At 47.5% G+C, this 27,494-nt stretch overlaps 1 protein-coding gene across 2 annotated transcripts; it reads right to left on the bottom strand.

The window, feature by feature from the left end:
* Positions 1 to 9,120: 9,120 nt before the first annotated feature.
* On the bottom strand, positions 9,121 to 24,614 carry GINS4 (GINS complex subunit 4). Of its 2 annotated transcripts, NM_001082460.2 has the most exon segments (8): positions 9,121 to 11,152; positions 11,244 to 11,334; positions 13,688 to 13,776; positions 13,933 to 14,030; positions 17,054 to 17,167; positions 18,226 to 18,312; positions 23,326 to 23,440; positions 24,445 to 24,614. In NM_001082460.2, coding segments are annotated over 7 exon segments (672 nt in total). In that variant the 5' UTR covers positions 23,422 to 23,440; positions 24,445 to 24,614; the 3' UTR covers positions 9,121 to 11,055.
* Between the last annotated feature and the right edge of the window lie 2,880 nt (positions 24,615 to 27,494).

Genomic DNA, 27,494 nt, shown 5'->3' with positions numbered 1-27,494 from the left:
GTAGGACTCTTTGCCAGCCTGTGGACTGCAGCCCGTCAGGCTCCCCTGTCCGTGGGATTTCCCAGGCAAGAATACTGAATTGGGTTGCCATTTCCTTCTCTAGAGGATCTTCCTGGACCAGGGAGCGAACTCTTGTCTCCTGTATTTGCAGGCAGATTCTTTACCACTGAGCCACCAGGGAAGCCCAGACATACCCCTACCCTCACTCCATTTAAGGAACAAGCTTGTGCCCTGCTCTGGGAACAAGCAAAGGAACCTGTTACTCACTTTGGCTCCCCCAAATTCCACTGCATCAGGGGCTCCAATAAAGTCTTGCCTGAATTCCTTGTCTGGCCTTTGGTCAATTTCACTTGATTGGGGAAGGCCAAGAACTCTGATCAGTATCAGTTATTCCCCCAAGGAGTCTTTTTGCAAGACTTGCACTTACTCCAGCAAAGTTACCATTGCTCAAAATATTTCTGGATCTTCTTTCCTTTTGTGGAGGGAATGAAGAGGATGGAATCTGGAACTCTGGTCTCACTGGGGTTTGAATCCACCTCCTCTACCAAGTAGCTGGATGTGGCCTTCAGTGGATCAGTCTGCTTTCTCATCTATAAAATGGGGATGTCAATATTACCTACCTGACAAATATACAAAACATTAAAAATGTATTTAATAGTAGAAACTGTTGACTCTCAGACAGATATAAAATGAACACATGCCAGTGATTTCATTTAACTTACTATTTAATGAGAGAATCAGGAAAATGTTAAAACCAGTTCAAATAAGGATTTGGCTTTATTCTCTACAGAACAAAATTCAATTGCATTGCCATGGATAGGAATCACTTGCATGGCAATCGTTAGGAAATATTCACATTACTGTCGGTTTTCTATGAATTAACTTCTACCTCTACAGAGTTGTAAAATAGCCTATTCAAAAACACGGACATACCCTACAAAGATCAAGCCATCCCACTGAAAGGATATCCAGTAATCTCTTTTGTTCACTCCAAAAATCTAAGTTTTTCCTTGCATAGGTTGTTGTAAAGATTTACAGGGTTATCTACTTAAAGCATATGAGAGGCTGATTCATAGTAAATAAGTGATAAACATTGGATATTACTATCATTATTGCCTTCATGTCTATAGTGCATTACTTTGAAAATCTTGGTAGCTGTTTTTCTGCTGTGGAAGGGAGATTCAATTTTTTTTTTTAAAGGGCAAAGTTATTTGAAGTCAAGTCTGCTAAATATTAATTAAAGAACAGCAATTTTGTTTTTGAAGTAACTGAAGTTTCTTATTTTTTTGACAAGATGAGTGTTCTTTCAGGTCTCCTTGACTAGATACGTCAAAAAATCAGTTCTCAGAGGATTCTGTGAGATGGCAGAGCAGGAAGCACCGGGAATCTGTCTCTCCACCCAGACAGCAATAGCAACAGCAGAAATGCTCAAGGGAGCTCTCTGGGGTGAAATGAAAGGACACCAGACAGTAATTTAAAGTCCCACGAAGAAATACAGATCTCAATAAAGGCAAACACACGGGCGATGGTAAAAGCTAGTATCATTGTAACAATGGTTTGTAACTGTACTTTTTGTTTTCTACATGATTTAAGAGACTATACATTTTTAAGGAAAAAAAAGTCACATCAATTACAAGTGTAAAACTAATACCACTGTAACTTTAGTTTGTAACTCTAAATCTAGACTAACACACTTAAATGAATTTTTAATTTGTGTTTTTTGGGCATACAGTGCATAAAGATTCAGTTTTATGATATGAATCACTGAAAGGGGAGGTGACAGAATTGTAAGAAAGCAGTGTTTTTGTTTGTTTTTCTGTTATGGCTTTGCTGCAGGTTGTGGGGATCTTAGTCCCCCAACCAGGCATGGAACCAGCACCCCCAGCTTTGGAAACACAGAGTCCTAACCACTGGACCACCAGGGAAGCGCCACGGAGCAGTTTTATAAAAAACTTATTTTGCCAGGAAAATCCCATGAGCGGAGGAGCCTGGTTGGCTGCAGTCCATGGGGTCGCTAAGAGTCGGACACGACTGAGCGACTTCCCTTTCACTTTTCACTTTCATACATTGGAGAAGGAAATGGCAGCCCACTCCAGTGTTCTTGCCTGGAGAATCCCATGAGCGGAGGAGTCTGGTAGGCTGCAGTCCATGGGGTCGCTAAGAGTCGGACACGACTGAGCGACTTCCCTTTCACTTTTCACTTTCATGCACTGGAGAAGGAAATGGCAGCCCACTCCAGTGTTCTTGCCTGGAGAATCCCAGGGACGGGGGAGCCTGCTGGGCTGCCGTCTATGGGGTCGCACAGAGTCGGGCACGACTGAAGCGACTTAGCAGCAGCAGCAGCAGTGTTCCTTGATGACTAAGATAAGCCAGTTTACTATTTCATAAGATTGGAGGGGATCATTATTCCATAGACTCCAGATTTACTTTTGTAAATCCTGACTAATCATGGTTTTATCCTCTGGTGATTTGAACATTTTATCATATCTACTTTGATCTCTTATAATGTTTTTGCCTTAAGGTCAATTTCATCTGGTATTAATGTAACTATACAGATTTGGGGAAATTAGTGTTTGTATAGTGTGTGTATATATATATATATATATATATATATATATATATATATATTTCTACTCTTTTAGTCTGCATATGTGCTTTAGATGTATCTCCTTTTATTGGATAATAAATTTTAATAAATTTTCCTTTAGTTACAAAAAAAAAAAAAAACTTACTGAAGTTAAACTGATATAAATTCAAACGAAAGTGTTAAACTTTATCATGTTATCCTCATGATAACCACAAAGAAAATGGCTAGAGTACATGCAAAAGAAAATGAAAAAGGAATTTAAACACTCCACAACAAAAAATCAACAAAAAAGAAAAGAAGACAGGAATGTAGGAAATGAGGGGGGAAATGGCTATAGGGCATATAGAAAACAAAGAACACGATGACCAAAGTCTGTCCCTTCTTATCTGTAATTAACTCAAATGTAAATGAATTAAACATTCTAGTCAAAAGACATAGATTAGCCGAATGGATAAAAACACATGATCCAACTATATGCTGTCTACAAGAGACTCATTTGAGATGCAAAACACAAGAGGCTGAAAGGGGAAAGATGGAAAAAGACATTCCACGTAAATAGTAACCAAAAGAGAGCAGGGGTGACCATACTAACATCAGACAAAACAGACTTTAAGTTAAAAAAGTTTACAAAACAAAGGACATTATATATTAGTAAAAGAAGGTACAACAATTATAAGCAAGAGCCACCGGGGAAATCTCATAAGCAATAAGATATAGCAATTATAAACACTTACTACCCTAATGAAGGGCTTGCCACGTGGCGTAAGTGGTAAAGAACCTGCCTGCCAATGAAGGAGACAGAAGAGACATAGGTTTGATCCCTGGGTTGTAAGGATTCCCTGGAGAAGGGAATGGCAACCCACTCTAGTATTCTGGGCTTCCCTGGTGGCTTAGCTGGTAAAGAATCGGCCTGCAGTGCGGAAGATCTGGGTTTGATCCCTGGGTTGGGAAGAGGCCCTGGAGAAGGGAACAGCTACCCACTCCAGTATTCTGGCCTGGAGAATTCCATGGACAGAGGAGCCTGGCAGGCTACAGTCTATATGGTTTCCAGGTCAGACACGACTGAAGCAACTTAGCACGCATGCACACTCGTGTCTTTAACTCTTTTTTGTCTGTTTCTCTCTTCAACTCTGTCAGTTTTTGCTGTATACATTTTGATGGTATGTCATTAGATGGTGCGTGCATGCCAAGTAGCAAGCTTGGTGGTGAAGACACCAATGTGCTGCGCTGTGCTTAGTTGCTCAGTTGGGTCCAACTCTTTGTGACCCCATGGACCGTAGCCCGGACAGGCTCCTCTGTCCATGGGATTCTCCAGGCGAGAATACTGGAGTCGGTTGCCATGTCTTCCTCCAGGCGACCTTCCCAGCCCAGGGATTGAACCCAGGTCTCCCACATTGCAGGCGGATTCTTTACCACCTGAGCCACCAGGGAAGCCCATGAATACTGGAGGGGGTAGCCTATCCCTTCTCCAGGGGATCTTTCTGACCCAGGAATTGAATCAGGGTCTCTTCCATTGTAGAAGTATTCTTTACCAGCTAAGCTACCAGGGAAGCCCAAAGACACCAATATCCACTCACAATAATGGGCAGAACAAACAGAAAATAAGAAAACGGAGGATTTATAGAAAACCACCTAGATCTACAGACGTATACAGAAGACTCCACCCAACAACAACAGCATCCGCTTTCTTCTTAGGTGCACAGGGGCATTTTCTAGAACAAACCATATATTAGGCCACAAATTAATAAGTGTCAATGAATTTTAAAAGACAAATAACATACAAAGTATCTCCTCTGGCCACAACAGGGTAAAGTTGGAAATCAATAGCAAAAGTAAAATTTAAAAGTTCACAAAATTATGGAAGTTAAATAATACACCTTTCAACAAACAACAGCTCAGAGAAGTCACAAGGAAAATTTAAAAAAATACTTAGACACAAATGAAAAGAAAAACACAGCACACCAAAACCTGTGGTTCATAAAGTGCTGCTGCTGCTGCTGCTGCTGCTAAGTCACTTCAGTCGTGTCCGACTCTTCGCAACCCCATGGACAGCAGCCCACCAGGCTCCTCTGTCCATGGGATTCTCTAGGCAAGAATACTGGAGTGGGTTGCTAAGAGGGGCAATTTATAGCGATAAATGCTCACACTAAAAAACAAGAAAGAGAATCAACAAAGTAACTTTATAACTTAAGGAGCTAGAAAAAAGAGAACAAACTAAACCCAAAGTCAGCAGAAAGAAGGAAATGATTAGGTCTAGAGCAGAGAAAAACAAAATAGAGACGAGAAAAACGATAGAGAAAAATCAATGAACCCAAAAATCAGTTCTTCAGAAAGATCAAAAAATGGACAAAACTGCACCTTGATGGACTAAGAAAAAAAGGGCGAGGACTCAAATTACTAAAGTCAGAAATGAAAGTGGGGACGTGACTACAGATTCTACTGAAATAAAAAGAATTTTAAGAGTTCTATGAATAATTGTGTGCCTAAAATTTGACGATCTAGATGAAATAAAAACAAATTCCTAGAAACACAAACCACAAGACTAAATCAGAAAGAAGCAGAAAATATGCATAGATTTTATACCGACTGAGGGGACTGAATCAAGCATCTCCCAACCAAATACAGCCACGGACTTGATGGTTTCATTGTGAAGTCTACCAAACAGATAAAGAACTAATGCCAATCCTTCTCAAACTTTTCCAAAAAACTTAACTCATTCTATGAGGCCAGCATAACCCTATACCAAAGCCAGACAAAGACACTACAAGAAAACTATAGCACAGGGATCTATACTCAATATCCTGGGATAAACCATAATGGAAAAGAATACAAAAAAGAATGTAGATATGTGCACAACTGAGTCACATTGCTGTACAGCAGAAATTAACACAACATTGTAAATGAACTATCGTTTAATAATAGAAGAAGAAAGGAAACAACAGACCAACATCCCTTATGAACATTGATGCAAAAATTCTCAAAAAATACTAGCAAACTGAACTCAACAGCATATTAAAAGGATTAAACACCACAATTAAGTGAAATTTATTCTTAGAATGCAAGGATGGCTCAACATAGGAAAACTATCAATGTAATAACTTTACAATTATTATAATAGCAAGTGAAGGAAAAAACAAAACCTCTTATCAATTGATGTATAAAAAGCATTGGGCAAAAATCAACACTCTTTCATAGTAAAACCACTCAACAAAATGAGAAGAGAAGGAAACCAGCCCCATATAATAAAAGCCATATGTAAAAACCCACACCAAACATCACATTCAACAGTGAAGGACTGAAAGCTTTTCATCTAAGATCAGAATGCCCGGCTTCACTTCTTCACCATAGTACAGGAAGTTCTAGCCAGAGCCTTTAGGCAAGGAAAATAAAGGGTATTCAAATTGGAAAGGACTAAGTAAAATTAGGCTTCCCTGGTGGCTCAGTCAGTAAAGAATCTGCCTGCAATGCAGCAGAAACAGGTTCAATCCCTGGGTTGGGAAGATCCCCTGGAGAAGGGAATGGCAACCCACCCCAGTATTCTTGCCTGGAGAATCCCATGGACAGAGGAGCCTAGTGGGCTATAGTTCATGGAGTTGTAAGAGTTGGACATGACTTAGTGACTAAACCACCACCGCTACCACCAAATAAAATTATGTTTGCAGATGATATGACCTCATATATAGAAAACCCTAGAGACTCCACAAAAAAGTTGTTAGAACTAAAACATGAATTCAGCAAAGTGGCAAGACAGAAAGTCAACACACAAAATCCAATTGCATTTCTATACATGAACAATCTGAAAAGGAAATTATGAAAACAGTTCCATTTGCAATAGCATCAAAAAGACTAAAATATCTAGGAATTAACTGAGACGGTAAAAGACTTGTACAATGAAAACAGCAAGACACTGCTGAAACAAAGAAAAGAAGACATAAATCAATGAAAACACATTGCATGTTCATGAGCCAGAAGAGAGAATATTGATAAAATGTTAATACTACCCAGAGATCTACAGATTCAAAGCAATCTCTATAAAAATGTTTTGTAGAAAGAGAAAAAACCCATCCTAAAATCTCTCCTTTTAAGATTCATATGGAATTTCAAAGAGCCCACATAACCAAAGAATCTTGAAAAAGAGGAACAAAATTTAAAGAATTGTGCATAAAAGATACTATCCAAAGAGTAAAGAGGCAACCCACAGAATGAAAGAAAGCATTGGTAAATCATATATCTGGTAAGGGATTAACATCCAGAACATATACTGAACTCCTAAAACTCAATATCAATGAAAACAACCCAATTAAAAAAGCCACAAAGCACTTGACATTTCTCCAAAGAAGATATAGGAAGAGCCAATAAGCACATAGAAGATGTTGAATCACTGGAGAAACGCAAAATTACAGTGATATAACTCCATATTCATTAGGATGGTTACTATTTAAAAAAAAAAAAAATAGAAAACAAGCATAGGCAAGGATGCAGAGAAACTGGAGACCTTGCAAAATGGTAGAGCTGCTGTGGAAGAGTGTGGTGGCTCCTCAAAAAATTAACAACAGAATTACATTATGACCCAGGAATTCTACTTCTGATATTGATATTTGCACATCCATGCTCTCAGCAGCATTACTCACAACAGCTGAAATGTGGAAGCAACCCAAGGGCCCACTGACAGATGGATGGTCTATCCATACAAGGGAGTATTATTCAGCCTTGAAAAGGAAAGAATTTCCAACACGTGCCACAAACTGGATGAACCTTGGGGAAATTATGCTAAGGGAAAGAAGCCAAGACAAAAAGACAAACTTGTCGCAGAAAGACAAACTATTTGCTTCCACTTAACATGGTAATTCAGTTCAGCTCAGTTCAGTTCAGTGGCTCAGTCGTGTCCGACTCTTTGCGACCCCGTGAATCGCAGCACGCCAGGCCTCCCTGTCCATCACCAACTCCCAGAGTTCACTCAGACTCACGTCCATCGAGTTGGTGATGCCATCCAGCCATCTCATCCTCTGTCATCACATGGTAATTAGAGTAGTCAAAACCATAAAGACAAGGCAGCAGGGGGGTTTCCAAGGACTGGGGGCAAAGAGTTACTATTTAACGGGTAGAGTTTCAGTTTTACAAGATGAAAAGTCACAGGCATGGAGAGTGGTGATAGATACCAACAAGGTGAATATATTTAATATCCCTGAACTGTGCACTTAAAAATGGTTAAGATGGCAACTATATGTATTTTATCATAATACAAAAAAAAATCAATTTTCAACAATTCCAAATGTTTGGAATGTTTAGCCTCCCATTATAAATCACTTAATATTCCAGTACTTTGGCCACCTCATGCGAAGAGTTGACTCATTGGAAAAGACTCTGATGCTGGGAGGGATTGGGGGCAGGAGGAGAAGGGGACGACAGAGGATGAGATGGCTGGATGGCATCACTGACTCGATGGACGTGAGTCTGGGTGAACTCCGGGAGTTGGTGATGGACAGGGAGGCCTGGCGTGCTGCGATTCATGGGGTTGCAAAGAGTTGGACACGACTGAGCGACTGAACTGAACTGAACTGAAGATTACATGAAGTATTTTTTAATTGAAATAGTTGATTTACAATACTGTGCTAGTTTCAGGTGTACAAGCACGACAATTCAGTTATATATATGTGTGTGTGTGTATATGTTATACATGTACACATTCTTCAGATTCTTTTCCCTAATAGGCTACTACAAAATATTGAGTATAGTTCCCTGTGCTGTATAGTCAGTCCTTGTTGGTTATCTGTTTTATATACAGTAATAAGCATATGTTACTTCAGTTCAGTTCAGTTGCTCAGTCGCGTCTGACTCTTTGTGACCCCATGAATGGCAGCACGCCAGGCCTCCCTGTCCATCACCAACTCCCGGAGTTCACTCAGACTCACGTCCATCGAATCAGTGATGGCATCCAGCCATCTTATCCTCTATCGTCCCCTTCTCCTCCTGCCCCCAATCCCTCCCAGCATATGTTACTACCAACCTCCTAATTTATCACTTCCCCCACCCCTCTTTACCCTTCAGTAGCCTGTGTTTTCTATGCCTGTGGGTCTATTTCTGTTTTGGAAATAAGTTTTTTTTTTTTTTTTTTAGATCTCACATATAGGTGATACCGTAGGATATCTTTCTGAAGTACTGGTGAATAACACTGTTATTCAACAGTTCCCCCTGAAAGCTTCACGGTCAACTCTTGTCCCTCGCAGAGGCAGCGGGGGTGTGCAGGGCGGCGTGGAAGCCTGTAGTTGGGCAGAGTGAACATAGCCGGGGTCTTGCTGCAAGGTCACAGCTGATACGTGCTTTTGCTGCAGCTGGAAAACTCAGACAGGGACCTGCAAGCACTTCTCAGGGACCTGGCTGGCGACAAGCTTGTAATAGAGTGTGACGCCGTTACCTGAATTGGTGTCCCGTCACACTTCCAGTGATGCACTGTTACCTATAAAGCAAGATGCTCCCCACACGTTGAAAACGTTAGAGACAATGTCACACTAAATCACACCGATTCCCTATACTTGGTTTTGAAATTCAACTTCCCCTTTATTTTGAAATGACTCATCTAAACCAGTCTTCCTTTGAACAGGTGACCTAGGAAGTGAAGCAACACATGCTGTGCCCGTCCCATGTGTGCCTGGCACCGCGGGAAGGAGTGGGTGACACGACACAGCTCCGTCCTCTCCTCTCCAGAGCAGCGGAAGCGGTGGGACAGGAGCACGCAGGCGACCCCGAGGAAGGAGACCTGGGTGCAGACTCAGTGCCAGATGCTAACCGTCTTTTCCCTCTATTCCCTGGAGGCTCAGACAGTACAGAATCTGCCTGCAATGTGGGAGGCATGGTTGGAGCCTTGGATTGGGAAGAGCCCCTAGAGGAGGAGGGCATGACAACCCACTCCAGTATTCTTGCCTGGAGAATCCCCATGGACAGAGGAGCCTGGTGGGCTACAGTCCACGGGGTTGCAGAGAGTCAGACACGACTGAGCGACTAAGCACAGCACCGCACCAGCAGCCCTGCCTGCTTCTGAGGGTGCTGGAGGACCAGGGGGTCCTTGCTCCCAAAGCAGGAAGTGATCTGGGCCCAGACCGCCTCGCAGACCTCACGTGCACCCTTTCCACTGTGCCACTGCCTTCCAGCCTCACTGACTGCAGCAGAATTCATTTCTGCCACAGGGCCTTTGCACAAGCTACCTTTTCTTTGCCTGGAAAGCCCTTCCCTCTGAGCTCTGTCTCTGGCCCCTTCTTGTTATTCAAACCTCAGCCTAACTGAGTGAGATTAGCTGAAATTAGTGAGAGCCCCTCAGAGCACCCCCTCTAAGCATGCTGGTGAGCCCCTATTCTGATTCTCCATGAGGCACTGCTCCCACCTAGCAGAGTCAGTGAACCTCTCATCTGGGTGGAACCCCAGCACACTGGACTGTACCTGGCACGCTCTGCTCACTGAACGTTTTTCAATGAATGGCTGAGAAGGGTGAGAATGCTCTGGAGAAAATGAAGTACTGCATGAGATATAAAATGCTTTTACTAACGAATAAAAAACACTCCCCCCTGCTTTCACTGAATGTCTTCTCTTGGAAATGGCAGCAACATTGCACTGGTTACTCTACGAGGCTACATTGTGTAGATGGGAACCTGCCTTCCTGGGGAGCAAGAAAGGCTGGAACCCAGTTCCTCTGCATCACGTTTCAAGGGAAGACAATTCATCTGCTGTCTGTACATCCCTCCCTGGGTGACACTGCCTGTTCGCTGAGTTTCATTCCGTCCATTTCCCTGGAGAAAGTGAACGCGGGTTTCAGGAGCGCGGCTGCCGCTCTGACCAGGTCCAGGCCGGCAGGTGGCCCGCAGGCTGGCCTGCGGAGGCTGCGGCTTGGATGCACCTCATCAGACCACACGCTGGGAACTGCCCACGGCTCCTTCTGCCACAAAACCCAGATCTAATAATAGTTTATTGGTTGGGTTGTGAGGCTCAGCTAAGCGTGACACAGGTAAGCTCTAAGTCCAAGAGGAGAGGTTCCAGAAGGTGAGTTTACACGAGTCAGTGACTTCCACAAAGGGCGGCCAGGCGGTTGGAGCTATTTACACTCTTCCTGCCAGGAGGGCTGAGCACATGCTCCTGCTGCTGTCGGGTCAGGCCCACGGGTCCCCTCATCACAGACAGTGATGGCTTTCTGTGAACTGCCCCGGCCTCACTTTCCTCAGTTCAAACATCACCACCAAGGGGGTTTCAGTGACTCCGGCAGCAAGATCAGCACAGCTGCACCATCATCTGCTGATTCTGACTGGAGTGGCAGAGCTGAGGATGAGTAAGGGGGCTGCTCTGAGCAGATCTCCATGGCCCAGGGACCCGCGGCACCGCCGAGATCACTGCTGTCCTTGGCACGGGGTGGCATGCAGGGTTTCCAAAAATGTGTCTTCTAAGGTCCCATGGCCTCATTTCTCAGTTAGTTATTTCCGGTTTTAAATTAGCTGTATGGCCCCAGAAGCGACCAGGGGTGCGACGGTTCTGTATCGCATCAAGTGCTGTGAGCCCTCCTCCAGGTCGATCACGTAGTCCCTGGAAAAGGAAGGGAACTCTGTACCCGCCCAGCTCAGCGGCAGCCCTGGTGGGACTGCTTCCCACCGTCCGCAGCGCAGGCATCACTCACCTCTGCTCGTCGTTTTCTGGTTCCACCAGGATGTTTTCTTGCCGCTCTTTCACTCTCAGAAACACGTATGCGTCTAGGTCTGGTTTGGGAACTGCCAGAAGAATGGTAACGTCATCACAAATGCTCAGCTAATAAGAGCAAGAGGGAAGAGCTGCTGAGATTAACTGCCTCAGTCACGAAGGGACCCTTGATAGAAAGCATGGTGGAGGGGCGGTTGTTGCATGGATTTGAGGAGAGATCTGGGCTCCTTCTAGAAACAGCCTACTTCCTGCAAGGTCTCACTCAGCACCCGCTCGCTGGACAAGTGGAGAGGTCTTAAGATAAGTGGAAGCCTGGGAGGAAGGAGTAAGGACCACTGGAGAGAAACATGCCTGAGAGTCTCAGGAGGACACAGCATGAGAACGGAGCCAGAAAACAGATCTGTGGAGAGGGCGGGAGGCTGGGATGTCAGGGAGATGGGGTCACACGGTGATGGCCTTGGACGTCAGGCTGAGGAACCCAGGCCACTGCTGGAAGCTGCCCTCCATGTCCCTCCATTGATCATAGGTTAGGCTGGTTCCCCTCCTCCTCCACCAGCCACACCTCGTCAGGAAGAGCCCAGAGCCGGCTGCTCCTCCAGCCCTGCACTGCCAGCAGAGAGCCCCACCACCCAGAGGGGTCCAGAGAACCTGCTGGACCGCTCAGTGTTCAGGGCCCAGCTCAGGTGTGGGGCTGCCCGTGGTTCCCTGTCCACTGAGAAGGCTGAGGATAACTGGCTGCAAAAGTCAGGCACAAGTCCCCTGGGCTGCTCCCGGGTTCTGGACCTCCAGAGACTCCAACATCAGCAGAGTCAGCTGGGCCCACTGGGCAGCTGCTGATTCGAGGAAACCCTCAAAGGATGTTAGGTTACGACAACCTTCCCTGACCCTGCCAGCAGGGTTTCCATGCTCCAGGGGCCTGAGGGGGACTCAGGGCATCTGGGCTGAGTGAGCCAGGCTCTGATCTGCCCAGGGCAGGCTTCCCCCTGCACAGCTCCAGTCCTGGGAGCCTGGCTCTGGTCTTTGGAAGGGACCTAAGACAAGCAACGCTTGAGTGTCAGGAGGTGCTGACCAGCATCAAGTAGAATGCAAGGCCTGAGCCAGCTCAGGAATCGACACAGGTCCATCGGTGGTTCCCAGCTGCTTGAACCCAGTGGACACGACAGATAGTGCTGGGCAGGGATGAGGTTCGTGGCCCCCACTCTACTCATATGTGCAGACAAAGAGGCCTAACTGGACAGGGAGTGGGCCTTCTGTGTCCCTCAGGCAGGTTCTCCAAAATGACCAGTTCAGAGTTCCACAAACCCTGCTTGGGCTGGGCTTGCTCCTGGAATTGTGTCCCCCCAAATTTACATGTTGAAGCCCTGAGCCCCAGAACTTCAGGACAGAACAGATTTGGAGACATGGCCTTTAAAGGGCTAAAATGAAGCCATTAGGGTGGGGCCCTAATCCAATCTGACTGGTGTCCCGATAAGAAGCGGGACGGACACTGGAGTGTGTGTGTGTGGCAGGCCAAGGGGAGATGCCTGGGGGGCCCCGTGCTGTCAGCACGCTTGACCATCGACTCTGGCCTCTGGATCTACGCAAGAATCCATGCCTGCTGTTCAGGCAGAACTGAGTATGGCAGCCAGAGCTAAGTCGCCGGCCCCCTGCAGCAGGGTTCACAGCGTGGCCCCCAGACTGGGTCAGGGAGAGACGTAATTGGGGGGGAACATTCAAGGTGGGCTGTCCTAGCCTCAGTTTGTGGGCCTGGACTCCAGGCCCCCTGGGAGGTCCTGCACGGAGACAGGGAGCTGGCAAAGATGAGGTGTGGACTGGAGTCTACGTGCCAGGGCCCCCGCTGGCTGAGCCGACCTCAGGAGTTACCCCCAGGACCCCTGCCCCTCTGCTCAGCAGACTCTTGGGGGGACTGAGTGAGGGGGTGATGGCTGTGCCTCTTCTCTTTCCACCTCAGTTCTGTTCCCCTTTCCTTAGCCTGGAAATTGCTCACAAATAAAGATCAGGAGCCCTGAGGGACACCCTGGAGGCCTCCTAGCCAACATCCCCCCCATCCCCAGAGTGGGGAGACAGGCCCTGCACAGCCTGGAATCTGTGAAGGAGAGGCTGCCCCTCCCACCCACCTCACCCCCGCCCAGAAAACAGAGACCTTGGCTGCTTCCATGCCCAAAAGAGCCCAGCACAGCGTGGATGCCCAGGAGGTAACTGAATATACCACGAGGCTGAGTCTACATTTGGAGACTTTCCTCCGAACCAGAAGAAGACAAAAGTGATGCTCAAATGGCTACAAACGGCTACCCTGGTACCTGCTTTTAACGATTCTTGGTTTTTAACCCAGAACCCTTCCCCTCTGTCTCTTTTCTGCTCATCTGTCTACATATTTATTTTCCTTCGTTCGAGGGAAGAGAGTGAAGCGAGTGTTCTGCTCACCTGTCCTCAAGAGATCCACCTTCTGTAGATTGGGAGGCATGTGCTTTAAGGCCGTGTCCTTCAGATAGGTCTCTGTGTTAGCCAGGAACCTGAAACACACACACCCAACGCCGTGACGACACACCCGGCGGAGCCGCCGGGGCCCCCAGACCCACAACAGGGGCCCTGCCACCGGCCTCGGGGACGCAACCACGCAACCCACGCTCCACGCCCGGGGGGATAAAGGCGGGTCCGCGCCGGCTCACTCTTTGGCAAAGACCAACTCCTCCGGAGAAAGGATGGGAGGCTCCTCCTCTCGGCGGGTCTTCTCCTTTTCAAGGGTGTGAGGGAAAAACTTCTCTATCTGCGGGACAGGAAACACCTGTCAACGCTTCACGCCATCAGTTAGTTTGACAAAGTGGGTCATCAAACGTCTTGTCTGATTCCAGCGGCACACAGACAAGTCTCCTGAGACAGGCGGGGGTTAATCTAGAAAGTGACTTTAAAAACGGTGAGTCTTGGGCTTCTCTGGTGGTTCAGTGGTAAAGAATCTGCCTGCCAAAACGCAGGAGACACAAGTTCGATCCCTGGTCCAGGAAGATCCCACATGCCGCGGGGCAGCTAAGCCCGGGTGCCACAACTGTTGAGCTTGTGGCTCTAGAGCCTGGGAGCCGCAACTACTGAGCTGGCTACTGAAACTCTCAAGTCTTAGAGCCCGTGCTCTGTGACAACAGAGGCCACTGCAACAAGAACCTCGAACCACAACTAGAGAGCAGCCCCCAGTCTCCACGACTAGAGAGCAGCCTGCACAGCAGTGAAGAACCAGCAGAGTCAAAAATAAGTAATAAATAAGGCAAGACTTGGGACTTCCCTGCTGGTCCACCGGTTAAGACTCCTGCTTCCACTGCAAGGGGCACAGGTTCAATCCCTGGTCGGGGAACTAGGATCCTGCATACCACGTGCGGCCAAAAACAGGAAAAAAAAAAAAAGGTGGGTCTTCATGGTTGAGCCTCTTGCTAATCATAAGACCTACCTGCCACACTTCAAGAAGGCAGGTTTCAGAGAATTCGGAGGGAAGACCAGGGCTTGAAAAAGCAAGACAGTTTAAAAAGGGTGAAAGGGTTTCATGAAGGAAACTCTGGAGAGACAAGCGGAAATGGAGTTTAAGAGGCAGGATGGGGCTGTCAGCCAGCATTTCCACGTAGCTGTACAGCTGTCCTTCTGCGAGACGAAGCAGACACAGGGGCGGGACAGACAGACACAGAACATACGAGCTGCAGAGGAGTGACGCTCGAATCAGAGAGTATCACTGGCAACGATAAAGTCCACAAATGGGTGAGGCTTGGAAAACGCTAAGAACTACCAGAAAACAGGACAACAAAGCTAAAAGCTGCAGAGAGCTGCGTGGTCAGGAACCAGAAGGGCAGTCTCTTGTTTGGGGTCAAGGCTGTCAAGATCACCTGGGCCAGGGAAATGCCTTTTGCAAGAGGAGGAGCTGGAGGCCGAGGGAAGGCAGCATTTATCCTCAAAGGGGTGAGGTCTTCCAGCTCAGAACCACTGTCTTGTAGGAGGAGTTAAATTCACATGTGTACGGGGCCTAAGTGTGTCTCCCGTCTTCATGTGGACTGTCATTGCTGCTGCACTAGAATGCTTACCATTTCAGAATCTCAGTCACTGAGCTCAGAAGGGGTGGGAAAGATAAGAGGCAGGCGCGTTTCCTGATTTTCAAATATACAAAGGAGGAGGGGGATCGTCAACACAGATCAGGGTCCTTCAGGTCGTACGTGTTATTGTATTTGAATAAATACTGGAAAAGATAGTTTGTGAACTCATAGGAAAGTGACTGGTGACCGTGAAGAGGATTCACCCAACCACACACACAGAAAACTGAGTGGCCTGGTAGCTGAAGGTGGGCAGAGGCAGGCTATGTGTCTCAATTTGTTCCAAACAGGCGGTACTGTCTCTGATGCCTTTGTGGACAAGCTGGAGCAGGGGTGGGGAGACCGGTGACAGTACAGGCTAGAGACTCATAGACAACTCAACACCGGTTCAGTGACGGATGCTGACCCACGGGGAAGGCCCAGGGGACCCATGTCTGACTCTGGCCCAGTCCTATTAACGAGCCACGTAAGACCTCTGATGACACACTCATCAAACTTGCGGAGATAACGAATAAACTAGGTGACGAGATCGAGATCCAGAGACCAGGGAACTGCCCAGCTTAATAAGGAGAAGCTTAAGAGGGACAAGTTTTGAGCTCTACATGGAAGGATCAAAAATCAAGCCATGCAAATATAGGACAGTGACAGGAAGGGGTAATAATCATGACAGCTGAAAAATTACATAAGAGGCTGGCACTCATGGTAAGCGCAGAATGAACCCAGGCTGTCACCATCAGAGACGCCATGCAACCCCGGGTGGCATTACTCCCAGTCTGATGTCCAGGAGAAGGGAAGTGACCATCCTGCTTTTCACACAAGCGACCAAATGACAAGAGGAATTCCACGTTCTGTTACAGGTGGGATAATTTAAGGAGAATACTGACAAATGTTTTAGGGAAGAGATCAGGAGAGTTAAGGGAAATAAATGGCTGAAATGTTTAACTGAGAGGACTCTGATGAGCCTTTGTGAGCGGTCCTCAGAATCGGAAGTGACCTCACGTGGAAGATGGTACATCGGGGATCATGGTGATCCCTGAACAACAGGGGGTTTGGGGGAACCACACCTTCGACCCCAACTCCTTGAATAACTTTGCAGTTGGTGCTCCGTATCCAACGCTCTGCACCTGCAGATGCCTCAACCGTGGACCACGTTTATAGCACATATTTACTGAAAAGATCCATGTATCAGTGGACCTGTGCACTTCACACCTATGCTGGTCAAGAATCAGCCGTATTTGCTTTGTCGTAACTAAGAGGACAAGTGCAACCAAATGAGAAGAATCTTCAAGGAGGTAAGAACCTCCCAGGGTTAAAACAGACATCATACAAAACACTGAGTAAGAATTTTTGCAGTTCTGTTTTTATAAGTCAGATACAGCTGCATGTCATTATCACGGTCCACATGACACTGCCTGAACGACATGCAAAACACTTCTCAAGACGAGGTCCCCTCTGGTCAGTAGTCTGTTCAGCCGCTGCCAACACCTCCACCCTCAGCACTGCCCCGCGGTCACTCCAGGGGGCGCCATTCTCGCAGCAGGCAGACTGAAAGTATCCCCGGAGGAGGAGGCCCACGGCCACCTGCGCCTTTCGTCTGCTCCTCCAGGACAATCTGTCGCCCTCTTGACTCTGGCTCCCCTGACGTGGGGCCTGGGGAGTGCTTCCAGGCCCGGGACGCTCCCAGCCCCCACCCAGGACCCTCAGCCCCCACGACAGGCTCCCCGACCTTCATGAGCCGACAGCGCAGGTAGCTGCTCAGGACAAAGCGGATCCGCTCCATCTCCATCTGATGGATGCTGACCTTCAGGTCCCCCTTCTTGGCCCTCTTGAGATTTTCTTCCTGTTCAGAGAGAAAAAGAAGTTTGTAAAGAAAAAAAAGAAAAAAAAAACGAGAGTCAAAGACTAAGAACGTTTTTTTGTTCAATCTGCCTGCGGTCCGCGAGGACCGTCATCATTGGCAACACCGAGGACTCGGAGGCTACACTGAGGTCAGAGGAGGACAAAATACTCCCTGTGTAAGAGCTCTCATCTTCTTCTCATCTCTTAATTATACAAACAATACGTGACCACAAGCTCATGACACAGTGCAAGCAGTACTCATTCACTTTTAGAAAAAGACCATTTCAATAGAATCTGAATTTGGTCAGTCAGAAGAACTCCAACCCAAGTGTAAACTAGATAATACAGCAGGTAAGAAATGTCTAACGGGTCTTAAAAGCAATGTGAAAACACCAGTTGAGAACCTGTAAAATACCAACGTTTTAAAGCTAGCCTGAGGCTGGTAGTGGCTGAAACTGGCTCATCTAAGCCGAGGACCACATACTCAGGGGGCTTCCCTGGTGTGGCAGTGGTAAAGAATCTGCCTGCCAATGCAGGAGACGTGGGTTCGACCCTTGGGTTGGGAAGATGTCCTGGAGAAAGAAATGGCAACCCACTCCCACGGACAGAGGAGCCTGGCGGGCTATAGTCCACGGGGTCACAAGAGAGTCGGATATGACTTTGCGGTTAAACAACAACACACTTAGAGGCTACAGGACCAAGCTGGTAAGGAACGTAGAGAGGAGGGCACCCAGGGGCCGGCAGCCTGGGGGGCATGCTGGGAGGGGTGGCCCCTGCCCTGCACTTGTCAGCTGTTCTCATGCACAAACGTGGGAAGGCTGAGAACAGGTTTTCAGAAGCTGACATCCCTGGGGTATCATGGGAAGCTGACGTCCAGATGTTCCCAGGAGCTCCCAGGCTTTGTAAGCATAGATAAGGAATTTAACATTAAAAAAACTAAAAAACAAAAAACCCCAAACTAGGCTGGACCCAACAAAACAGATTTGCTCTCAGACTTTCACTGCGCTCAAACACCTCCTAAGGGTCTCTCCTTTGGACCCTGAGGCAGGCACTGCTTACCATGTGTTCCAGCTGCTCCATGACACATTCTACGATTTCAGACTTGTTTTCCAGCAGCTCAGGGGCAAACTTTTCATTCATCCAAGCCTAAGAGACAAAGCCAAAACAGAGCATTACTCACCATGGAGCAAAATAACCCTGTGAGTCAGCACATACCCCTAAAATCACAGCGACCTCAGCAAAGAAAACGACCAGTTGGAAATACTGGGAGTGCTTTGAAGACAAGTTATGTTTAATGACAGCTTCTTTATTTCCTTTAGTGGGAAGCCTGTGTCCCTAGCACACTTACAGCTGAGAGTAACCCCACGTGGTGTCCACAGGTCTATACCCGACATTGCCCACCAGGGGGCACTAGCACCCTTCCATCCTGAAAGACGAAGTTGAGCTCTACAAACCTCCCATCTCTTCCTTCCTGAAGCTTGGTGCACTTTACAAATACTTTTTCACTTATCACTACAATATCTGAGAGGAAACGGATTCAGGTATCCTTTTATGTTATTTGCTAACTGCATAAGAGTACAAAGGATCACAGATGAAAATGGAAACTCATCTGTTACGCAGTTGTGGAACAAGAGGTTAAATCCCGAATTTATGACTCAGGCCCAGATGCTTGGTACACTTCAGAAACCACCAAGGCTTAGGGAACTGAAATACCCGCACGGGGCTGAGGAACCCGCACTTATCTTTCAATCACAGAAAATTTAGTTTTAGCATAGCTCAGAATTACAGGCCAGGCAAGCTCCATTTATCCATTTTGACACCCTCAGCCTCTGTTTCTCCAGTCATCACCATCCAGAAGCATTATTAAATACTGGCTATTGCTACTACAGCAAAATTTTTTCTTTTTTGTTTTTCAGGTGTTTAGGCTTCTGGAATAGTTTGCAGATATATAAAACTAACCAGAAAGAGGGTCTGTATTTTCAAGCAGCATAATGAATGAGAAAAGATCAAACTGTCAGTAAGGACTTACAGCAGGAGTTTTTCTTTTAACTGACTTTAATATACACTGAATAGGTAAAAAAAAAAATTTATGAAATACATAAAATGAAAAACAGCGGTGAACAGCTGAGTGCACATAACTTCACTAAAGAATACCATCTTTTTATAAGTCCCCTTGCCTCTCTCCCTCCCTCCTCAAAGGTGATCATTAACCTGAATTTAGGGTTTAATTTTCTGTCATTTCACTACATCTGTTTGTATCTCTACACGGTGCTTAACAACCTTCCCATGACAGGGCACTCAAAGAAAAGACAATGTTTGTATGGTACGCTGGGCAAAATGGAGGAGATGTGGGGAGATTTCTCATGTACAGTATGAAATCATGATAATAAAAATACATAACACTAGGGGAAGTTTATACTAGTACAAAACGTCCAAATAAAATCTTGTCAAAATTTTTAGTGAAAATCTTGTGTTTAAGTTCAGTCCTTTAAAATCCAGTTCTGTGTTTGAAATGACTTTGAAAAAATTTTAACGACAATCTGTTTGTCACTGTTACTGGGAGGAAATGTGCCCGCCTCCACTGCTCAGTTTATATGTTAAAGTCCTCACTCCCAGCGCCTCAGAAGGTCTTTGGAGATGAGGTCTGTAAAGAGGTAGTTAGGTTAAGATGGCATTAGTGACTCAACGGACACGACTCTGAGCAAACTCTGGGAGATAAAGGACAGGAGGCCTGAGAAGAATCGGGCAAGACTTAAGCTCAGTTCAGTTCAGTTCAGTCGCTCAGTCATGTCCGACTCTTTGCCACCCCATGAATTGCAGCACGCCCGGCCTCCCTGTCTATCACCAACTCCCGGATTTCACTCAGACTCACGTCCATCGAGTCAGTGATGCCATCCAGCCATCTCATCCTCTGTCGTCCCCTTCTCCTCTTGCCCCCAATCCCTCCCAGCATCAGAGTCTTTTCCAATGAGTCAACTCTTCACATCAGGTGGCCAAAGTACTGGAGTTTCAGCTTTAGCATCATTCCTTCCAAAGAAATCCCAGGGCTGATCTCCTTCAGAATGGACTGGTTGGATCTCCTTGCAGTCCAAGGGACTCTCAAGAGTCTTCTCCAACACCACAGTTCAAAAGCATCAATTCTTCGGCGCTCAGCTTTCTTCACAGTCCAACTCTCTCGTCCACACATGACCACTGGAAAAACCACAGCCTTAACTAGACGGACCTTTGTTGGCAAAGTAATGTCTCTGCTTTTCAGTATGCTATCTAGGTTGGTTATAACTTTTCTTCCAAGGAGTAAGTGTCTTTTAATTTCATGGCTGCAGTCACCATCTGTAGTGATTTTGGAGCCCAAAAAAATAAAGTCTGACACTGTTTCCCCATCTATTTGCCATGAAGTGATGGGACCAGATGCCATGATCTTCATTTTCTGCCTTAAGCTGCTGAAGGACAAACTGGTTAAACCAGAGGTTAAAATGAGGTCGTTAGGGGGCGCCCTAATCCAATGTGGCCGGTGTCCTTGCAGAAGAGTAGGAGGCGGATTCGGAGTGACTCGAGGGTCAGTCCGTGGGCGCCTTCTCCTCTTCGTGGACGTTCACTCTCTGTGTGAAATTATCTCCAGGGAGGAAAGAGCACGTGAGGACACGGAGACAGTCGTCTCCAAGGCCAGGAGCGGGGCCGCAGGGGAGACCGAGCGTGTCAGCCCCTGAGCTTCTCTCAGACAGAGGAGCCTCCAGAAGGCAGAAGACACGCTTCTGCTGTTGGAGCCGCCCCGCCCCGGTACTTGTTAGGCAGCCTTAGCAAACTCACACGACCGTTAAGATGAGAAACTCTGTGTTTTAGGCAATAAGTTTGAAATCTTTTTTTTACTACAAGCATTCAGGAGTATCCTACACGGGCTCCTGGAGCCGTGCTCACCAGTGGCCGGTCGGGCCACCCCACACAGCGGCTGTCCAGGCGGTCGGCCGCCCACAGGGCATCACTGCAGGAGAGCCTCAGGCCCCGGGTGCAATTCCTGCTCACCCCCTGCCGAGGCCGTCAGATCCACCGTCCTTGGGTTGCCTTCCGAGGAGCCCTGAGGACACTCAGAAGCCATCGGTCTGGGGCCCCGCTGTCCCCGAGGACCGGGGGCAGCATCCGGGCCCTTGCGGAGCCTCGGCCTGTGCGGCCGCCATGCTGGCCAGCTCCGCCCTGGACAGCAGCCTGGCAGGGGTCTGAGCTGTACAGTTTCCTTAGCAACCATCGTTTGCTCTTCTACATGATGCTCCTGAGAGCTATCTCTGCGGCGGCAGGAGCTTTTATCCATCTTCCTACTCTTTCCCCCCCTCTTTATGTGTATATCCCTTCCTCTAGGTATGCACCTGAGAAGAGAATAATTGGGCCATGGGATATGTGTGCCTTCTTCAACAGAAAATGACAAGTTATTTTTTAAAGTGACAGTACCACGTTTCACATCCACTGTGGTATGAAAGGGAACGCGTCAGTCGCTCAGTCCTGTCTGACTCTTTGCGACCCCAAGGACTGCAGCCCGCCAGGCTCCTCTGTCCATGGGATTTTCCAAGCAAGAATACTGGAGTGGGTTTACAAGTGTGCCAAAGGCTCTACACTCTTGCCAACACTCCCTACTGTTCACCTTTTTCATTTCTGCCCATCTGATGGGTATGAGTGATATCTCACTGGGTCTGAAATTTTCAGGGTGTCTGTGAATCTCCAGATAGTATATGCACAATTCTGTGTGAGTGTACACGTGCATTGCTCTGGGAGGAAGTGCCAGAGTTTTCACCAGATTCTTAAAAAGGTTTGTGATAGAATTTATTTTTTCAAGGATTTTTGTTTGTTTAATACATTTGAAAAGAATGCATATACAAAGAATTGAGATATAAGAAAGCACTGGTTCAGCACTAATGAGATCTATAAGAATTAGGATGTGGGGAAGATTATGTAACATTTCTAAAACTTGGAAATTGCAACCCAAATAAGCTGATAGAATCTCTATTAACACTTACGAAGAGTCTTCATAAGACCTTCCCCAGGATTTTTATTAAACTAGAAAGCCTCACCTGTCTGCTCCAGGGTTTCTCATATACAAAACAGAAATAAGGGGAATTCCCTGACTGGTTAAAATTACGTTCCTTGGGTTTTGTCACTCACAATGGCATGTAGGGCAGGGGAGAATGAAGAATCCTAAAGTAACAGACACAAGAGAGTTCTGGAAAGGGGGCAATTGCAGGGACAGCAATAAGGCAGCAGGTGGACTGAATCAGAGAGACCTGGGTCACTTCCTGGCTCTGATGCTGTCTGTGGCCCTGGCGAGTTACTCTACACCTCTCATCGCGAAGCTCCAGTTTCCTCATCTGCGGAACGGAGATAACACAGTACCTCCCTCAGGGGGTTGTGAAGAGCATTACTGCTCACGGCTGACACTCAGTGAGCCCTTCACACACCTCAGTCTACACTCAGTACTTCACGCACGTTATGTCACCCAGTCCTCACAACAACTCCATGAGGCAGCCACTACCATTACCTCCGCCTTATAGTCAAGGGCGTGCTGGACACAAACTATACAACCTGCCCACATTTGTAAAACTGGCCAGAGGCACGGAGGGGTTTAAACACAGATAGTCTGAACTCTTTAACCACCAAGGCTTCATGAGACCAGAAATATAAAGAACCCTGACACACGAGCAATACTCAACAAACCACAGTGACTATGACTAAAAGGAGAAACATCCCAGGAGTGATCTGAGGCAAGTAGTAGAAATGTACAGAATGGTTGGCAAAAGAAACTGGAGGAAAAGGAAGGATGAGACCAGTTTTCTCCTAAAGGTGTTTTAGCATTTTCTAGAACTTTTAAGTCTCTATCAGGCACTTCTGTAGTCCCCACAAATACCAAGTAGATCCTTGCTTTGTGAACCGTTCTTGTAACTGTCCCCAAAGCTGACCTTTACTGGACCCACCTGAGGATTCTGTGTTCGACATTATGAAGTTTCTATCTGGCTGTGCCTATACTTCCTGCTTCTGTGGAGATGGTAAGACACAGTCTCTTCTCTTCTAAGAAGCCTTGAATTCCATCCCCTCATTTCTTGAATCCTGACATTTGCAGCGCTGGACTAGCTAAAGAGGCTGCGCTTGCAGCAGGGGGATTCCATGTGGGCTGCTTACCTGCTCCAGCCGGTCGATGAGTTCTGCAGGGGTCAGGATCACCTCCTCACTGTCCCCATCAGAGTCCTGTCCCAAGAGGTCTGCTTCCTCTGCCATCTTCTCTGAAACCAGGAACCTAATAAATAAAAGAACCCATATTATGCTGTGTGTTTGTATTTATTTGCAAGAACACGCAACTATGGTACCTGGGAAAAAGAGGTTTACGTGGATTGTAGACGCTCTTTGGCAGTGGCCAGAGAGTTCACTGGCTTTGGTTTTGTAATGCGTTGCCTCTTCCTTCAAATCTTAGGTCAGGGATCAATTTCTCAAAGCCGTCACTCCTTATAAGGGTTTCCACGTGCTCGCTGAATAGAGCACCAATCACATCTGTTTGCCTTCCAGGAGGAGGTCCTTTCCGCAGTGGCTGCACTGGCTTCGGCTCTAATATTAATCATGGCACCTCTCAGGGCTGGGGACACAATGATCTGGCCGGTCAGTGACTCAGAGGCTTAGGAAGATGGGTGATGGAGACGTGGTCGCATCCTTGGAGCCTCAGTCAATTCAGTCAGTTCAGTCGCTCAGTCGTGTCCGATTCTTTGCGACCCCATGGACTGCAGCATGCCAGGCCTCCCTGTCCATCACCAACTCCCGGAGAGTACCCAAACTCATGTCCATTGAGTCGGTGATGCCATCCAACCATCTTATCCTCTGTCGTCCCCTTCTTCTCCCACCTTCAATCTTTCCCAGCATCAGGATCTTTTCAAATGAATGAGTCAGCTCTTCGCATCAGGTGGCCAGAATATGGGAGTTTCAGCTTCAGCATCAGTCCTTCCAATGAACACTCAGGACTGATTTTCTTTAGGATGGACTGGTTGGATCTCCTTGGAGTCCAAGGGACTCTCAAGACTCTTCTCCAACACCACACTTAAAAAGCAACAAATCTTCGGCGCTCAGCTTTCTTGGAGCCTCAGGGATTCCGAAAGCACATTCCTCCCTGCTCCCCTCCTGGCATCGCGGGCATAGGGTCACCGCCTCCCCCCAGACGCACGCGCACATACACACACACACACACACACACACACACACACACACACAGACACGCGGCGAGCGCGCTTCCAGTGGGCCTACGCGAACGCTCACCCGGGTCGGGGCAGGCTGCGAGGCCCTCCGAATCGGCGGGCAGCGACGGCAGGACGCTCGCGGGAAGCAGCCCGAGGAGCAACCGGCCGCGGAACGCTTGGCTCGAGCCGCTTCCCAAACAGACCAGAGCGTTCACTTCGCAGATCCCGCGCTCCTCTCTGACACTTCCCGTCCAGGTGCAACGTCACCGCGCACTAGCGACGCTGTCCAATCACGGCCAGGAGGCCCCGCCCACCCTGGGAGTGGGGCCTGCGTGCCCGCGGCCCGCTTTCCCCGCCCCTTCCCTAATAGAGGCGGCGGGGGGCGGGTCCCGCTGCGCCCCGCCCACCTCTGTCAGGGTCCGGCGTGCGGCCCCAGCTCGCACAGCCCATGGGCCGTCGGCAGGGGGCGCCCGGCCCCCGCAGCTGAGGAATCGGGCGGCGTGAGTCTTCGCGCCACCCGGCACAGGCGCCCGCGTGTGCTCTGGCCGAGCCCGGGCGGCAGGGAGGTGCACTGTGTTAGTTAGATCAGGCCGCTTCCACCTTTAGGGTCGTCTTCCCCACCCTTCTGGCTCCCGCGTCTCTGCCGGGGCTGCGGCTATGGCCACTACCCCCGGCTCTGAAGGCCTTTAGGCGAGTGGTTCTTAAAATGCGGTTGAAGACCACCAGCAACAAATCGGCCTGGGACCCCTGAGAAATGCAAGTTCTCAGGGCCAACCTACACCTGTGAAATCAGAAACGGGTGTGTGGGTAGGGGGAGTTCAACAGACTTGGCTCATCAGATGATTCTGATGCAGATGACCTTGGAGAGCCATTGCATTAGACAATCCCAGCTGCTCTCTAGGTTGACGTTTACAGTTTATGCCTTCTGCCTTGACTGTGGGGCAAAAGCACGCACACACACGCGCGCACACACACACATACACATACACAGAGACATAAAGACGGATTCCAAGGCAAGGGCCCTTTGAGCTGTGTGTTACAGAATGAGTTTTGTTAATGACAGATGATGACCTTTCCCAGGTCCCTTTCTGTGTTTCACTGGTTGGTGATTCAGTGGTTTTCAGCTGTAGCAGGTTGGGTTTTCCCGAGAGACCTGCTCTGCTATCCATCTCATCCTGAACTCTTTTTACAGCAACATGACCGCTGACACCTCTCCATCCAGAGATGGAGCTTGTAATCTCTCCTCCTTTAAAAAAAATGTTATTATTTTGTTGAAGTATAGTTGATTTACAATGTTGTGTTACTTTCTGCTCTACAGCAAAGTGATTCATTATGCCTATGCATACATTCTTTCTCATATTCTTTGCTATTATGGTTTATCACAGGATATTAAATAGGGTTCCCCGTGCTATACAGTAGGACCTTGTTTATCCATCCTATATATAACAGTTTGCATCTGCTAATCCCAAAGTCCCACTCCATAACTCCCACACCCCTCCTTTCCCTTGGCAACCACAAATCTGTTCTCTATGTGTGTAAGTCTATATCTGTTTTGGAGATAAATTCACTTGTGTCTCATTTTAGACTCCACATATAAGTGGTATCACATGGTGTTTGTCTTTCTGTGTCTGACTTGCTTAGTATGATAATCTCTAGGTTCATTCGTGTTGCTGCAAATGGCATTATTCATTCTTTTTCATGGCTGAGTAGTATTCCACTATTATCTATGTATCACATCTTCTTTATCCAATCATCTATCAATGGACATTTAGGTTGTTCCATGTCTTGGCTCTTGCAAATAGTGCTTCTATGAACATAAGGGTATGTGGTATCTTTTTCAACATCATTTTGCACAGATATATGCCCAGGAGTGGATGTGATCTCTCTTCTTCAGGCTGGGAAGATCTTTGTACCTGCTAGACTGAGAGAACAGGGCAGAAGTGATGCTGCCTGGCTTCTGGAGGTGAGTCATGACAGTTGATGCAGCTTCTACCAGCTTTCTTGAGCTGTGTCCCCTGGGAAGGGACAGGTAGGATGTCTGGCTTTCCCACGGCTGCCATGAAAGGTCCATGCGCAAAGATCACATAGCTATGGAGAGCCGTGTGTGAGGAGCCCCAGCTGTTCTGTCCTCCGGAACTCCAAAGTGGGTGAGCCTTCAGACGGTTGTTCTAGCTCTAGACTTTGAGTGACCCCAGCTGACCCCGAGAGAGCAGGGACAAGACATCCCTGCAGGACTCTGCTCAGGTTGCAGATTTGTGAGCAAAATATGGATGTTTTAAGGCTCTAAGTTTTGGGGGTTTTTTTCTTTATTTTTTATTTCTTTCTGGTTGCACTGGGTCTTCATTCCTGCACGCGGGCTTTCTCTAGTTGCAATGTGCAGTCTTCTCATTGCAGTGACTTCTGCTGTTGTGGAGAACGGGCTTGAGGTACATGGACTCAGTGGTTTTGGCTCCTGCGCTCTGGAGCACAGGCTCAGTAGTTGTGGCACACGGGCTTAGCATGTGGGATCTTCCCAGAGCAGGGATTGAACCCGCAATCTCCCCTGCATTGGCGGGCAAACTCATTCACTGTGCCTGCAGGGAAGTCCCCTTGGGTGGTTTTTAATCAGCCTCAGGTGACTGGAACAATAGTCTCTGAGCATAATCCCACTCTTCCATAATTCTCATCCCTACATAGCTTTTCAACAGTAATTTTTTTTTTAATTGGCCAAGCAGTGCAGATTTCAGGATCTCAGCTCCCCTACCAGGGATCGAACCCTCAACCTCTGCAGTGGAATCGTGGAGTTCTAACCAGTTGACCACCAGGGAATTCCCTTCAATTGTCTTTTAAAATATTCTTCAACTATTATAGATTGGAGTCAAAGCGTGCCGATAACTTCTCCGTGCAAGTACCAATTGCTCACTCAGAGACTGCTCGTCTCTGTGCCAGCTGCCTCCCCAGTCCCACAGCACCTCCTCTGGGGAGCTGGCATCCAGCTCCTGCTTCCTTATTTCTTAGAGCCATGACCTGGGACACATCACTTCTTTGGGCTTTGATCAGTTGCATTGCCTAAGGGAGAACAAAAAGGCAGAGGGAAAGATACAAAATCAGGGCCCCCTTTTGCATCTATGATCTTTGATTCCAACTAAT

Source organism: Bos taurus, chromosome 27 (genome assembly GCF_002263795.3).
Source record: "Bos taurus isolate L1 Dominette 01449 registration number 42190680 breed Hereford chromosome 27, ARS-UCD2.0, whole genome shotgun sequence".
NCBI classification, from domain to species: Eukaryota; Metazoa; Chordata; class Mammalia; order Artiodactyla; family Bovidae; genus Bos; species Bos taurus.
The sequence above is the reverse complement of the archived record's forward strand: the minus strand, read 5'-3'. Positions and strand labels throughout refer to the sequence as shown.